Raw genomic sequence first — 17,177 nt, forward strand, 5'->3', positions numbered from 1 at the left:
ACAACATAAAGAAGAAAAGAGACAACCCTATCAATACTTTATTTCAAGAAGTCTGTAATCCTTAGTATAGATTTTTGTTTCATTTTGCTAGTTTTTCAATAAATTTACAAACGAATTTTCTAGTTAAAATGATTCGAATCAATAGAAAATTTTAAATTAAAAAAAAAATAAAGAATTTGGAAGAAATTACATTTACAAAAGAATCATTTTCTATGTTTAATTTTTGTTCAAAATAAATGTATTTGAAATATTATGAAGATTATTTAAATATGTGAAAAGTTATTTCTATCTGAAAAAGATTTTGAAATAAACAAGAAGTATATTGTAAGCAATAAATATTGAAGATTTCGAATTTAAGGGAAGCGAAAAGAGGGTGAGAGTATGAGACATGTGCGGAATGTCATCAATAAATGATCAAGCATGTATTCTAATGTGATATCGGCGTGACAGGAAAGTGTAAAGCGTCGAATGTAAACACACATCTGAGGTTTTCATCCTTATCCGAGCTGCGTCCTCCTCGTAAAGAAGTCACAATAAACAATGCTGAAAACGAACCAAAAAAAAAAAAAAAAAAAAAAAACAACGATCATGCAACATAAAAGGGGAAAAATTGTGTAAAATGTTGGAACGAAAATGCTATTGCTGCAAGAGAGGGGTGAGTCTGGAGGGTCCACCAAAATGGAGACAGGAACATAGAACCATAGAAGTTATTTGGAAAAGTAGCTTGTCCAATACCGGTCAGGTGAAATACGCTTCGATACAGTAATGCCATCGTCCTGGGGGACGTCCTGCGGGGGTGGATACTTTCTACCCCCAGTGTGTTTCTTCTATGCGGATCCTCGATTATTGTCCTTGCATGAAAGTAAAGAGGAAGATACAGGACCTCGGGGAGCGCGAGAGCCGTCAGTTTGCTCTGACCGTCTCCCAGGTCGCAACTCTTCGCCACCCTTCGACCCCATTGTAATATCCATCCCCATTCTCTTTATGTAACATGGTTTAAACACACACACACACTGGATTATTGCACACGCATCGAACACAAAGTTCACTTCATACGGCCATTAAATTGATTACGGGCACAATCAATTTCCGCAAACATCCGGCGCAGATGAAAATGGAACTCGTTTCACTCACAATCAAGTTTATATTTGATCGAAATCCCGTTTCGTTCATTAAATGATATGCAATTGATTGCGATGATGGCATATAATGCATTACGTCCAGTTCACGTTTCGTGTTTACCTCATTTTCTTTTTTTTTTATTATTTATTTATTTAACGTCGATGAACGTACAAACTTTGATTAGCGATATTAATATATTCCGATTCGACGTTGCAATTACATCGAATTGCAGTCGCAATTTCGAATTCGATATGTGCAAATATTCAGCATTTATAATTTACATACAAAAAACAAAATTAGTACATAAACTGAAAAATTACTGTAATTTAAATTTAAAAAAATAGTTTTAAATTGTTTTCCAAATCATCAAAAAATAGTTGCAATTAAGGGTTTTTAAGTATTTAATTTTCAGAGAAAATCAATGCTTTTTCTAACGGAAATTTTTCATTTTTTTCAACTTTGAATTACAACCAAATGGATGAAATCACAACAATGTATGAATACTCGTTAGATTCCCCTTTAATATGCATGTTTTCAATTTATTCAACCTTTTTTTAGTTTCTTAGAAAATCACTAAAATATGAATACATTGCATGCAATTGTGACAATTGATTTAATAAGTAAAAATACCACAAAAGTTGTTACCCAATTCACATGGAAAATGATTGCATGATTGCTCATCGATTTCAAACCGCAAATATAATAATCGTCTCTCGTCAACCGCACGCAGTTACGTCAAAATATCGAAATTACGTTGAACAAACGTCATATTAACAACAACAACAACAACATACGTTCCTTGTTTCCATTATATAATTCTACAAAATTTATCGATAAGAATTTTTATATTCGAATCCGATTTTCCTATTGGTTTCGAAACTTTCGCTGTTTGAAGTTTGTGCATTGTACCACCACTCTTTACATCTATCTGTATATCTATATACGTATATATGTAACACATACACATATACGATTGTGTATGTGCACATGCGAATGCATTGTTATATGAGTGTGTGTGTGTGTGTGTTGTTTGTATGCGGGTCCAGATAACACGTTGTTGGTGCCGATGCCGGTCCGGCTCACGGTTTTAAACAGTTTATTGATGACAATTCAATAATTATATGGTATTTTAGTGTTTTAGATACGAAATCACGGTCTAGTCCGTTTATCTGTTTGGTTTACGAGCTAATTATATTGCGGGGATTCCCCCCAAAACTACACGAGCACACACATACAGAAATATACCGTGGTGCAAACCAATACATGCAGACATGCACCCCATCTCCCCTCCCGCCCGTGCCATGATCATATTCACGTGGAATTTATGCACTACTCCACACAAATTCCGCCGAATTTATCCCAGGTTATTAAACAAGATTTACACGGAACGAATGGATTTATCATTGGGAATGACGTGCTGACAGTAATTTTCCGTTCCTCTTTTCTCTCTAACCCTCGTAGGAGTCATGCAAAGCAACAAAACAAATTTGCTTAAGAATACAAAAAAAATCTAACTTTCTATAGTATATTACAATTTATTGAAATAACATAGTTTTAATTACATCTACAATTTAGTATAACTAAAATAATATTATGTAATGGAAATATAAATTTTTTAATATATATTTTCGATCAATAAAAGTTCAGAATTTTTTTTTAATGTAAATTTGATGGAAAACTAATGATTGTATGATAATTGTATTATCATATTCATTGCAATAATTACAACAATCTTGATGACAATATTTCATAGAATTAATCAAATTTTATCATATTTTAAGATATAAACAAACTCTTCAATTTTCAATTCCTTTTTGTAATCCATCAGATTTGTTTGTGTTTATATGAAAAATTGTACTTTTTTTCCCAGTAGAATTGTTTTTTCTTTATTGTTGTAAAGATGAAAGAAAAGCAGCATGTTTTATTTGTAGGACTAAATGAGGTATCAATTACATAGGTCCTTCATCTGAGAACGAAGCCGGAATTGAATGAAGGGAATGGGTGGAGGCAAAAGAAGACATTACATAAAACGAGAAACGGGGTGATTTCCTGGGGGTGTATTCATTGCAATAATTACAACAATCTTATAATATCTCATAAAATTAATCAAATTTTATCATATATTAAGATATGAACAAACTCTTCAATTTTCAATCCCTTTTTGTAATCAAACTTATTTAAATATTATTTTTGGTAATACTTAATAATTATATAATTGAAAAGAAAAGAAATAATTTAATAATCAATCAGATTTGATTGTGTTTTTATGAAAAATTGTACTTTTTTTTTCCAGTAGAATTGTTTTTTTTTTATTGTTGTAAAGATGAAAGAAAAGCAGCATGTTTTATTTGTAGGACTAAATGAGGTATCAATTACATACGCCCTTCATCTGAGAACGAAGCCGGAATTGAATGAAGGGAATGGTTGGAAGACATTACATAAAACAACAACGAGAAGGAAAAACGGGGTGATTTCTCGGGGGTGTATTCCAGACGTACACATCCCTCGACTCATCCTGTCTCTCTATCTCCTTTACGTTTCAACAAAAACCCCTCGCATTCGCATCCACCTTTGCAATTTGTAATTGCCGCGCTTCCGGTTTACTATTATAATACACTCTTTTTTTCTTTCCGCCGCTGTGTTTTCCTGCGCCCCGGGCATCGCACGACAGGTTTTATTTACATCGGGGGAAATTCGCGAAAGATTTGGTTGGCGTTTCCTTAGACGAAACAATTGCGAATGTGTGCTGTCGGGTTTATATTCATACACGCGAATGCGCCTTGTTTATTGCCGCATTTACGGCATAAATTATATAATGTGCGCGTGGAAGAGTAAGTGGAGGGTGGAGGGAGAAAACAGGAACCCCAAGATTATTTATGGGACGCCTTCCGAAAAACCGTTCTTGTCCTTTCTCTCTTTATTATTTTCATTTTTTTTTTTTGGTTCTTTAGTCAGGGGGTGGCGGGAGGCGCTAATTTGCATTTTTCTTGGCTTTAAAAATTGTTGGCTGTAAGTGCCATTAAATTTTATTAACGCAATGGAATTTGGCTGCGCCAGTTCAAGGAAGAACCGAAGAAAACAAATATATGAAAGAAAGGAAAAAAACAGGAATATGGAAAACAGTACATTAACAACCGGTTTATATAATTCGTGTATTTTCGTTTCCTGCACGTGAACATTTCGCGTCATCAGCCCAAACATTGTTGAAAGAATTATGAAAATATTGCACTTTATAATTCATAAAATTATCATAACCATAATTCACATAGAAGAATACACAAATTACATAGAAAATGCAGCAAATTAATAACGAAAGATGACCTACATATTAGGATATTGAAATTTATAACTTTAGTGAAAATTACAGTTGTTTCTAAACAAATTTTTAAAGAATTTCATAAAAAATAGAAATTGAATTAAAATTTCCAAAACTTTCAATAAATTAGATTTTAACTTTTATTAATAATGATATTAGTATATGAAAATGTTGTGAAAATTTTCCTTGATTATTTGTTTAGAAAATTATTTATTCTATTTATTTCTTAAACAAACAAATTTAGAGAGAATTTAATGAAAAATTGAAATTGAATTAAAATTCCAATAAATTTGATTTTAACTTTTATTAATAATGAATGATTTTAGTATATGAAAATGTTGTGAAAATTTCATTTAATTTGTTTAGAAAATTATTTCATTTCTTGTTAAAGTTACGAACAAATTTATAAAAAAAAATAATTTAATTTTCTATAATGATTGCTTAAATTTCTGTACATTTTCTATTTCATTTTTCAACTTCTGAATTAGTTACTTTTTCTGAGAATGTTGTAAGTGAAATTTATATATAAAAAAACATTTCAAAAAAAGAAGTTTCATGAATTGGACTAACTTTAGTAAATATTTCAGTGGTTTATAAACAAATTTAGATAACTTCATGCAAAATATATAATTGATTATTTATTTTTTAGTTAAAGTTATGAAGTTAAATTGAAATGAAAATTACAGTTGTTTCTAAACAAATTTGTACAGAATTTTATGAAAAATTGAAATTCAATTAAAATTTCCAAAACTTTCAATAAATTAGATTTTAACTGTATTGATAATATTAGTATATGAAAATGTTGTGAAAATTTTATTTAAATATTTATTTAAATTTAAATTTTCTATAATGATTTTTGTAAGTTCTGTACATTTTATATTGTATTTTCTTATGGTAATGGATTGTCATTTTTGCATGTCGACGTTCAACTTCTGGATTAGTTCCTTTTCTTAAATGTTGTAAGCAAGATCAATATATAAAAAAATAAAAAAAAGAAGTTTTACGAATTGGACTAACTTTAGTAAATATTTTAGTGGTCTCTAAACAAATTTAGAAAGAACTGCATGCAAAATGCATAATTGATTATTTATTTTTTAGTTAAAGTTACGAAGTTAAATTGAATTGAAAATTACAGTTGTTTCTAAACAAATCTAGAGAATTTCATGAAAAATAGAAATTGAAAAAATTTCCAAAATGTTCAATAAATTAGATTTTAACTTTTATTAATAATGATATTAGTTTATGAATATGTTGTGAAAATGTTATTTAAATATTTGTTTAGAAAATTGGTTAACCTATTTATTTCTTGTTAAAGTTACAAACATATTTAAATTTATGAATATACAAATTTAAAAAAATAAAATTTAAATTTTGTATTTAGTAAGTTTTGTACATTTTGTATTGTATTTTCTTGTGGTAAAGGATTGTCCTTTTAGCATGTCGATGTTCAACTTGTGAATTAGTTACGTAGCTTGAATATTGTAAGCAAGATGTACACTCACCCAAAAAAAAAGAAACATGCTCAAAAAAAAGAAGTTTCATGAATTGGACAAATGAAGATTTAATGAGCGATTTTGTATGCGCAAAGGGGTGCCGTGAGGAATGGGAATGCCCTGTCCCATCGGAAGATTTACAGGGAGAGAGCAATGAAACTTGAACAAGGCGCAGAGAGCAGCAGCAGCAGCAACATAATACAGTAGTAAATACTATAAATAACATTAGCTGTTAGGGCCTGGATAGTCGAGGACATGCATCAGGGTGTTAAACGGCGGATTCTAATTGCTCGTGGACTGCATACACACACAATGGATGCTAAGACTAGTTTTCTTCTCTCTCTCTCTCTTATGCAAACACAAATTCCCCATATCTTCGCATCTCTTTCTCTCGTACACACAAACTCTCTTTCTCTCGCCCTTGTCCTGGCCCTTCGCTTTCGGGACTCGTCCTGATTTATGTGACAACCCGGCGACATCATGAATCAAGGATTTACTATATTAAAACATTTCCGCTGTTTTGTTTCCTCGTGCATACACAGAAAAAAAAACGAACATAAAAAGGATGTGAAAAATCCTAATTTACTGTGCCAATTCTCACAGATCAACTAAGTAACGACCAGTTTCTTTTAAATTTATATAACATCGTTTGTTATAAATCCTAGTTCACTATCCTCGTAAGATAATTAAAATTGAGTTATTATAAATTACAACTATTTCATAATTATAGAAAACATTTTCGTATTCACATCACAATATTTCTTAAGTAGATGTAATAAAAATATAGTAAAATTAATTATAGTTAACAATTTTTTGTATGACTTTAATAACTTCTTTCCATTTAGAAAATGATAAAGTGTTTTCTTATACGACCTTCATAAGTTTGTATCGTGCGTTTAAGCACCTGTTGCTCGCACCTAGTTGTGCTTCTTGTGCAATCAATGTGTATTATATAATGATACACGTTTAGATTCAAAACAATGTGATTAAAATTTAGTTCATAATTTAAAATGTAGTCAATTTATACTAAAAAAAATATTAAATTTGATAAAAAAAGTTATATAAAGTGACTAAATCTTTAGCTGAGTAAAATATTAATTGATTAATTAAGAAGTTAGTAGTATTAGTAATGTAATCTTTAAGAAGTAATCAAAGTTTAAAAGTATTACTTCTTGATGACTATAAGTAAATGATGTAAATGTTAAACATCGTTTTGTTAATAAATAGTTAATATTCTATTATCCTTGTTATGTTCTATATTTCACCGTACAGCCGTTCCGATTAGTATACTTAATTCTATCCGCATTTGCGGCGATTATGTTGAGGCCCTCGGGTTTCGCTGCGGACGCAAATTTATTCGTGCGGCATTTGACAAGGTTTTAAATTAATGAATGAATAGAAAATGAAATGTAATGTGCGATATTGAGTTGTTTAGGCTTTGCGGGGGATTTTAATGGATTTAGAGATGGGATTTAGTAATGTATGCGTTTTCCATAGATCTGCCGGGTTCGGGCGGACGCAGCACAATTCCGTGATTTACTAAAATTTAACCTGATGATAATATACACGTCGTTCCGCCAATGAGCATATCCCTCCTACCGTAACCCAAACCGCAGGATATATGATTTAAACACCGTCCAACTTATGATGATTCCGTAAACTGAAATTCCTACACATTTGTAACTGCGAAGATGGAACTAAAAATAAATAATTGGTTACTTAATACGTTCAAAGAAGGGATTGAAATTGAAAAAATCAATGAAATGTGAAAACACTGCTATTTCGAGCATTTTTTTAAATTTGAACACGAATTACACCCAAACGGCTAAAACCATAGAAATATATCGATACTTGCTAGATTCCCCAAACATTCACCTTTCATATGCATCTTTTGGATTTATTCTATCTATTATAGTTTTCGAGTATATCAATGAAATGTAAAAACACTGCTTTTTCGAGCATTTTTTAAAATTTGAACACGAATTACAGCCAAACGGCTAAAACCATAGAAATATATCGATACTTGCTAGATTCTCCAAACATTCAGCTTTCACATGCATCTTTTCGATTTATTAGCATTAAAACAAAAATCAATAATTTCGCAAAATGTCCATGATCCATCAATTTTCGATGTTGTTCAATTAAATGGTATTTATGAAACGACGTGAGTGCAATTACGTAATGGAACGTCAATTTTTTTTATTGTTATTATTATTGTTGTTGGATTTGTAAAATAATTGATGGACGCAGGAAATGAAACAATCGATTCGCTTCTGCTCACTTAAGCGTACGCACATTGCGTTGCACAAACGTAATGAGATGATTGCTTTCTGTATTACTAATTTTTATTTACTACTATTATTATTATCGCCGTATTAATTATTTATTGCTTTCAATTAAATCGCTGTGTATTTGCTAAAGCGCTCGAAAATAAATACGAACTCGCGTTAATTATTTGCAATCAAATGTATTACAATTAATTTATTGAAATTGTCGTGTATTTTAAATGAAACTTTTCATAAATGAATTTGTATAAAATTTGATTAAAAAAAAAATATCAACTGTTGTTCTTCCGCGTTATTCGGTCTGTCACCTCTTTTGTGATTGTGGTTCAAAGGTCTTTAACCTTGTTATTATGAAATTGAAGCTTATCCACCTTAAATCCTGTTTATTTACTTTGATTTATTTAAACTACTTGCTTACTCACTATCTGTTGTTCATAGGGCATTAACTTTTTTTTTTTAATTTTTGAGGATAAATTACGAAATAACCTACAGTGTTACAGATATGCGTACAAACTCGTTTTATTCTCTAAATATTTAGCTTTAATTAGTGTATTCAACGATTATTCTACCTATTATACTTTTTGAGATATAAGCCAAAATGTAAAGTTTTACAAATATTTCAAACAAATATTCTATCAACTTTGACATTAAGTTACAGAAAAACCAATAGCCTAACAAATATGCGTTTTTACTCAAAATATTCCTTATTTATTTACCTTTAATTAGTGTATTGAATTATTAATGTAACTATCATACTTTTTGTGATAAAAGCAAAAAAAAACTAAGCTAAATTTTTTAAATTTAAATTTTAACAGTAAATTGCAAACGAAACAAGAGACTCTCAAATATACCCGTATTATTCATTACATATTCAGTTTTAATTGGAATATTGAATGATTATTCTAATTGTCCTACTTTTTAAGGTATAAGCAAAAAACTAGATGATTGACTAATTTTGAATGTAAACAAAATATTGTTTCAACTTTGATAATAAATTACAAACAAACCAAAACTGTTACTAAAATACATTTATATTAACTTTTATTCCTAACACATCCACCTTTAAGTATTGTATTGAATTATTAATCTAACTATCTTACTTTTCAAGATATAAGCAAAAATCTAGTAACATTGACAGAATTAATTTCAATTTAGAAAGTAAAATTATAGGAAAATCAAGAATGCCATAAAAATGCATGTATACTTGTTTTATTCACTATACGTTTAGCTTTAATTATTATGTTCAATGATTCTTCTGCCTATTGTACTTTTTGAGATATAAGCGAAAATGTAAAGTTTTACAAATGTTTCAAACAAATATTCTATCAACTTTGACAATAAGTTACAGAAAAACCAATAACCTAACAAATATGCGTTTTTACTCAAAATATTCCTTATTTATTTACCTTTAATTAGTGTATTGAATTATTATTCATACATTTTGTGATAAAAGCAAAAAAAAACTAAGCTAAATTTTTTAATTTTTTAATTTCAACAGTAAATTGCAAACGAAACAAGAGACTCCCAAATATACTCGTATTATTCATTACATATTCAGTTTTAATTGGAATATTGAATGATTATTCTAACTGTCCCACTTTTTAAGGAATAAGCAAAAATCTAGATGATTGACTAATTTTGAATGCAAACAAAATATTGTTTCAACTTTGATAATAAATTACAAACAAACCAAAACTATCACTAATATACATTTATACTAACTTTTATTCCTAACACATCCAGCTTTAAGTGTTGTATTGAATGATTAATTTAACTATCGTACTTTTCACGATATAAGCAAAAATCTAGTAATATTTACATTATTAATTTCAATTTTGACAGTAAAATTATAGGAAAATCAAGAATGCCATAAAAATGCACTTGTTTTATTCACTATACTTTTAGCTTTAATTAGTATGTTCAATGATTATTCTATCTATCCTAATTTTCAAGATATAAGCTAAAATCTAAGCACATTGCGAAAATTGCAAAAAAGAATATTATTTCAACTTTGACATTAAATTACAGGCAAACTAAGAGGGTCAGAAAAACATATTTACACTCATTTTATTACCTATAAATTTATCTTTAATTAATATAACGAATCATAATTCTATCTCTTCTACTTTTTGAGATATTAGCTCACAAATAGATTATTGTTTTTCTTGTGTTTAATCTCAATTAATATTATTACATTCTACAAATAGATTGTTATTGCAGCTTTATTGAATAGAATGGATCAATTTGTTCGAATCCAGCCTTTTTGGATCCAATTCGGTTGGTTATTAGCTGCATCAGCTGGAATTATGATTGGGTCTTGTCCAATTAATGTATTCCTCTTGTTTTATTCCAGAAATGGTACGACTATAAATTACGTTGGGACCCGGAGGAGTACGGAGGGGTGGAGATGCTTTACGTCCCATCGGAACACATATGGCTACCCGACATAGTCCTCTTCAACAAGTGAGTACGAGCCGAAAGCCAAATGAAAACCTATACAGTTTCGCCATTGATTGGAAACTGGAGACGATCCCCATCTAATTAGGTTACAAAAACCGGTCGATAAGCATGAAAAAAATATAGAATTTGGAGGGGTTTCATCCACCCTTAGGCCTAATTAGCCGTGCGCTAATTATTCCTCGGCAAAAGTTGGAATTTATTATTAATTTCACGTTAAAAGTTTCCTTATTAAATATTTAAATTCCTTATTAACTTGCTTGGAGAGATAGCGAGGATGAGGAGAAGAGCGTCCTCATATAATTACATCGTTTCTTATATCCGTCGCTTCCCATCCTTCCACTTAAAAGCAACGAAACTTTTTTTTTTGTTTTCATAATTAATTATTGTTAAACGCGAAAAATTCACGAAGAATTCGATGTCAATTTGATTTATCGGAGCCAACTTTTCACATTATATTATTACTTTCTCAAGGGGAGAAAGAAAGGTCGAAGTTACACACACAAAAAAAAAGTATACAACTTTTTTAATATCCTAGCAACATTCAAGAAAGATCGAGTTGCGCTCAAACAAAGACATGATTTTCGAGTATAATTAAATTACAGTTATATGTTAACTGAAACAAATTAACAATTTTTTTTTAATTGCAACGACTGAAAGTTTGAAATAAGTTAATTTAATTATGTGGGTCAACCGGACCCGACTCTCATTAGTTCTCTAGCATTTACGTAGCTGTAGCAAACCTTTGCGGATTTTGCTTTTGCTTTTGATCAAGTTTTCAGGGCGGTTCGAGAAGTTTACGATTGGAATTTCAATTATCTGCCGATCGTGCAAAACTTTTTCAATACGTAGATTTTCGCAAACTTTTGTAATTATAACCGCATTCAATTAACATAAACTGTTTGAAAATGACTGGAAAAAATGGCGTGAAGACTTTCAATAAGAAAATATCGCACTTTTTTTTTTATTTGTTGTTCTTATTGATAGACAACACAACTTTTAGCGAGTAGACAAATTTGCGTCTTTACACTAATTTGAAGACTTTTAGAGAGAAGAAAGGTGAAGAAGATGAAACGTGTTTATTTTTTAAGTTTACTAAAATTTGCTAAATTGGTTATTTAAAGTCTATTAATTAGAATTAATCGAAATCACTAAAAAAATAATTAATTTTGAAGTTACTACATTTTTCATATTTAATCAAAATTTACTTTAATTACCAAAGAAATGAAGAAAATATTTAAATTTTGTATTCCATTGTAAAAATAAAATAAATTAAACATATTTACATAAACTAACAGATTTATTCAACAAATTTCCATGAAATTTAACAAAATTATGTCTCGAAATTAACGAAACGCGAAACTTCAACGTCTTCAAAACCCAAAGAGAAAAAAGAATGAACGGGAGAGACATTAACAATAAATACGTTTTCCTTCTCTTTTGTAATATTTACTCAAAATTTACTTTAATTACGAAAAAAATGAAGAAAATGTTTAAATTTTTTTCCATTACAAAAGTAAAATAAATATCAATTTTATAAAATTAAACATACTTACATAAACTAACTAACTTACAAAAACTAACAGATTTCCATGAAATTTAACAAAATTATGTTATAAAAACACTAGGATTTTGAAACAATCTTTTCTGATTAATTTAATTAATATATTTTTAGCAATTCGAAGCGTCCTTTAGCGCCTCGAAATTAACGAAACGCGAAACTTCAACTTCTTCAAAACCCAAAGAGAAAAAGACTTCAAAACATTAACAATAAATACGTTTTCCTTCCCTTTTGTAATATTTACTCAAAATTTACTTTAATTACGAAAAAATGAAGAAAATGTTTAAATTTTTCCATTACCAAAAGTAAAATGAATATCAATTTTATAAAATTAAGGCTGACTAAAACAAACTAACAAATTGATTCAACAAATTTCCATGAAATTTAACAAAATCTTCTGATTAATTTCATTAATATATTTTTAGCAATTCGAAGCGTCCTTTAGCGCCTCGAAATTAACGAAACGCGAAACTTCAACGTCTTCAAAACCCAAAGAGAAAAAGAATGAACAGGAAAGACATTAACAATATATACGTTTTCCTTCTCTTTTGTAATATTTACTCAAAATTTACATTAATTACGAAAAAAATGAAGAAAATATGTATTTTTTTTTCCATTACAAAAGTAAAATAAATATCAATTTTATAAAATTAAACATACTTACATAAACTAACAGATTTATTCAAGAAATTTAACAAAATTATGTTATAAAAACTCTAGGATTTTGAAATAATCTCTTCTGATTAATTTGATTAATTTTTTTAGCAATTCTAAGTGTCCTTTAACGCCTCGAAATTAACGAAACGCGAAACTTCAACGTCTTCAAACCCTTAGAGAAAAAGAATGAACGGGAGAGACATTAACAATAAATACGTTTTCCTTCTCTTTTGTAATATTTACTCAAAATTTACTTTAATTACGAAAAAATAAAGAAAATATATAATGTTTTCCATTACAAAAGTAAAATAAATATCAATTTTATAAAATTAAACAAACTAACAGATTTATTCAACAAATTTCCATAAAATTTAACAAAATTATGTTATAAAAACACAAGGATTTTGAAACAATCTCTTCTGATTAATTTCATTAATTTCTTTTATCAATTCGAAGCGTCCTTTATCGCCTCGAAATTAACGAAACGCGAGACTTCAACGTCTTCAAAACCCTTAGAGAAAAAGAATGAATGGGAGAGACATTAACAATATATACGTTTTTCTTCCCTTTTGTAATATTTACTCAAAATTTACTTTAATTACGAAAAAATGAAGAAAATATGTAATTTCTTTCTATTATAAAAGTAAAATAAATATCAATTTTATAAAATTAAACAAACTAACAGATTTATTCAACAAATTTCCATGAAATTTAACAAAATTATGTTATAAAAACACTAAGATTTTGAAACAATCTTTTCTGATTAATTTCATTAATTTTTTTTAGCAATTCGAAACGTTCTTTAGCCCCTCGAAATTAACGAAACGCGAGACTTCAACATCTTCAAAACCCAAAGAGAAAAAGAATGAATAGGAGAGACATTAACAATATATACGTTTTCCTTCTCTTTTGTAATATTTACACAAAATTTACTTTAATTACAAAAAAATGAAGAAAATGTTTAAATATTTTCCATTACAAAAGTAAAATAAATATCAATTTTATAAAATTAAAGATACTTACACAAAACAACAGATTTATTCAAAAAATTTCCATGAAATTTAACAAAATTATGTTATAAAACCACTAGGATTTTGAAACAATCTCTTCTGATTAATTTCATTAATATTTCAAAACCCAAAGAGAAAAAAGAATGAACGGGAGAGATATTAACAATAAATACTTTTTCCTTCTCTTTTGTAATATTTACTCAAAATTTACTTTAATTACGAAAAAAAATGAAGAAAATATGTAATTTTTTCCATTACCAAAAGTAAAATAAATATAAAATTTAACATACTTACACAAACTAACAGATTTATTCAATAAATTTTCATGAAATTTAACAAAATTATGTTATAAAAATAGAAGGATTTTGTAACAATCTCTTCTGATTAATTTAATTAATATATTTTTAGCAATTCGAAGCGTCCTTTAGCGCCTCGAAATTAATGAAACGCGAAACTTCAACGTCTTCAAAACCCTTAGAGAAAAAAGAATGAACGGGAGAGACATTAACAATATATACGTTTTCCTTCCCTTTTGTAATTAGATAAGGGATGAAAACGTAATTAAGATCCCTGTCCGCATTCCGTTTATTTTATTATGCAAATTCCGCTCATCCCTAATCTCAAATTATTATTATTATTATTGTTGCTATTTCAATTTTGCTTTAAAGTTTTCGAGAAACTTCTTAACAAGTTATTTTTACGTTCGCTCTTATTACCACAATTGCATTGAATTTCTTTGCAAATTTTGTCTTTGCATGGATGGATTTTGTTAAACAGTTGCAGTTAATTAATAAGGGTCTTAAGAGATAGGGGTGTAATTCAAAGTTTGTGACTATCGATTTCCAGGCATTAAATTTAGTTAATCAAAAAGTTTCGTGTTACGTAGCAAACATAAAAGCAAAAGAAACCTTTATGTTACGTTCGCAATTTTCTCTCCGCTTCATCAATCCATCTTCTTCTCTTCTTTTATTTTTTCATCTTATACGAGCGCGCAAACAAAATAGTTGGCCATAAAAGTAAGTTCGATCCACGAAGGCCGCGGAGTTAGGATTGTTGCCAACAATTGTGTTTAGAGGATTATGATTTTCCTGTCCTGAGATTTCTCCAACATAGAATGTCGTGCGATTTATTCGAGGCGTGAAATTAATCGTGGCGTTTTCGTTCTCAAGCGCGGACGGCAACTACGAGGTGACATTAATGACCAAAGCCACTCTGTCTTACACCGGGGAAGTCATCTGGAAACCGCCCTCCATCTACAAATCCTCATGCGAGATCAACGTCCAGTACTTCCCCTTCGACGAGCAAAGTTGTCTCATGAAATTCGGCTCTTGGACTTACAATGGATTACAGGTAAATCACATCTATTTAATCGCTCACGATTATCTAAACAATTACATCATAAAAATTAACATTTATTACAAAAACAAAACAACAAACAAGTGAGTTGTTGCTATGGGTTATTGTTTATTATATTATTTTGTTTAAATATTTACATAACTGTCTTTGCTATTAAATGAACTAAACTAAGCATAATTGAAAACTGGTTTTGTCATTATTTATTTTCGTATGCAAGATGATGAAACATACTTGTTTAATTAATATATTTATATTTTATGGTTTTGCGTTAGGAAATTTCCGTGAATCATCGTTCATTTTATCATCATTTTAACAGTAAATTATGGGAAATCTGCAATAGTTACAAATATAACAGATGGGTCGTTGGAAAGCCCAATAATTGAGCTTTAATTTGCGCGCTTATTCATAATTGTGTCCTGTGTGGTTATTGAGAAAATTGATGATTCAAATATGTTTGTCTTTGTTTTAGGTGGATTTGAAGCATATGGATCAACAGGCTGGAAGCAACATCGTTAAGGTGGGCATAGATCTGTCCGAATTTTACTTGTCGGTGGAATGGGACATCCTCGCAGTTCCCGCATCGAGAAACGAAGAGTACTACCCCTGTTGCCCCGAACCGTTCTCAGGTAAACTACAAATGAAAATCTAAAAGAAAATCCATCAATTCTCCGAAAGACATAACGTTCAAGATAACGATGAGAAGGAAGACACTATTCTACACGGTCAACCTGATAATCCCGTGCGTCGGAATCACCTTCCTCACAGTCCTCGTCTTCTATCTTCCATCCGATTCCGGTGAGAAGGTGACCCTTTGCGTATCGATCCTGCTCTCGCTCACCGTCTTCTTCCTGCTGCTCGCCGAGATCATCCCGCCTACGTCTCTAGCTGTACCGCTTCTGGGCAAGTACCTGCTCTTCACGATGATCCTGGTAACGTCCTCGATCTGGGTGACTGTGTGCGTGCTGAACGTGCACTTCAGGTCTGAACGATAAATATATGTAAATTTTAATCAAAAGAGATTACGCTCTTCCGTTCCCGCTCAGGTCTCCATCGACGCATAAAATGTCACCGCTGATAAGGAAGATTTTCCTCCAGTTTATGCCGCGTATACTGATCATGAGGAGGACGACGTACTCGCTCCCAGAATACGACGATTCGCAGCCGCCCCGTGGGTACACTAACGAAATGGAAATGCAGTATGTATAATATATCAGAAGAACTGCTACCACTTTTTGCATAATCAATTCGCAGATTGAATATGGGCGAGCCCTTCACCTCCGATTTTAAGGTGACGACGAGGGAGCCCAGCTTCGTGTTGCACCACAGTCAAGATGACGACAAGATGAAGGCTCACTCCTCGAGTAAATCTAATTTACACACATAAAGAGTCTCAATTTCCTACACTACACACTTATTTTACAGTGACCGGTTCATCTCCGATGACTCCAAGGGCTTTGTCCTCCAGCGTCCTCGCAGCTCTTCAGGGTGTCAGATTTATAGCGCAGCATATCCGAGACGCCGACAAAGATAACGAGGTGAAACTGTTACCATCACCACGAATCTATCGCTAACACGATCCCTCCACTTTTCGCAGGTCGTCGAAGATTGGAAGTTCGTTTCTATGGTCCTCGACAGATTCTTCCTTTGGGTTTTCACGCTCGCCTGCATCGGAGGAACGTGCGGCATCATATTCCAAGCACCGTCACTCTACGACACCCGAATCCCTGTCGATCAGCAGCTCAGCGAAATACCCTTAACGAAGATCTTCCAACTTCCACCCTCCCACGTACCGATACAATAATAAAATTACCTCAATATACATCAAATTTCTAGTTGTAAAACTTTACTTTATACATATTAATTGTTTAGAATGTATGTTAAAACTATGATTGTTAACAAGAAAACTAGTTAAATTAAATT

The 17,177-nt window shown here is 30.5% G+C and overlaps 1 protein-coding gene across 1 annotated transcript; it reads left to right on the forward strand.

Annotated features, from left to right (window-relative positions):
* Window positions 1-10,560: 10,560 nt before the first annotated feature.
* Window positions 10,561-17,080, forward strand: LOC108558890 (acetylcholine receptor subunit beta-like 2). Its single transcript, XM_017915947.1, has 8 exons — window positions 10,561-10,679; window positions 15,071-15,251; window positions 15,727-15,883; window positions 15,933-16,236; window positions 16,301-16,453; window positions 16,509-16,618; window positions 16,680-16,792; window positions 16,852-17,080. The coding sequence occupies exons 1-8, from the start codon at window positions 10,624-10,626 to the stop codon at window positions 17,056-17,058; spliced, it is 1,281 nt and encodes a 426-aa protein (XP_017771436.1). The 5' UTR covers window positions 10,561-10,623; the 3' UTR covers window positions 17,059-17,080.
* The last annotated feature ends 97 nt before the right edge of the window (window positions 17,081-17,177 follow it).

The sequence above is a fragment of the Nicrophorus vespilloides genome, unplaced genomic scaffold (assembly GCF_001412225.1).
Source record: "Nicrophorus vespilloides isolate i.1.1-1 unplaced genomic scaffold, Nicve_v1.0, whole genome shotgun sequence".
NCBI classification, from domain to species: Eukaryota; Metazoa; Arthropoda; class Insecta; order Coleoptera; family Silphidae; genus Nicrophorus; species Nicrophorus vespilloides.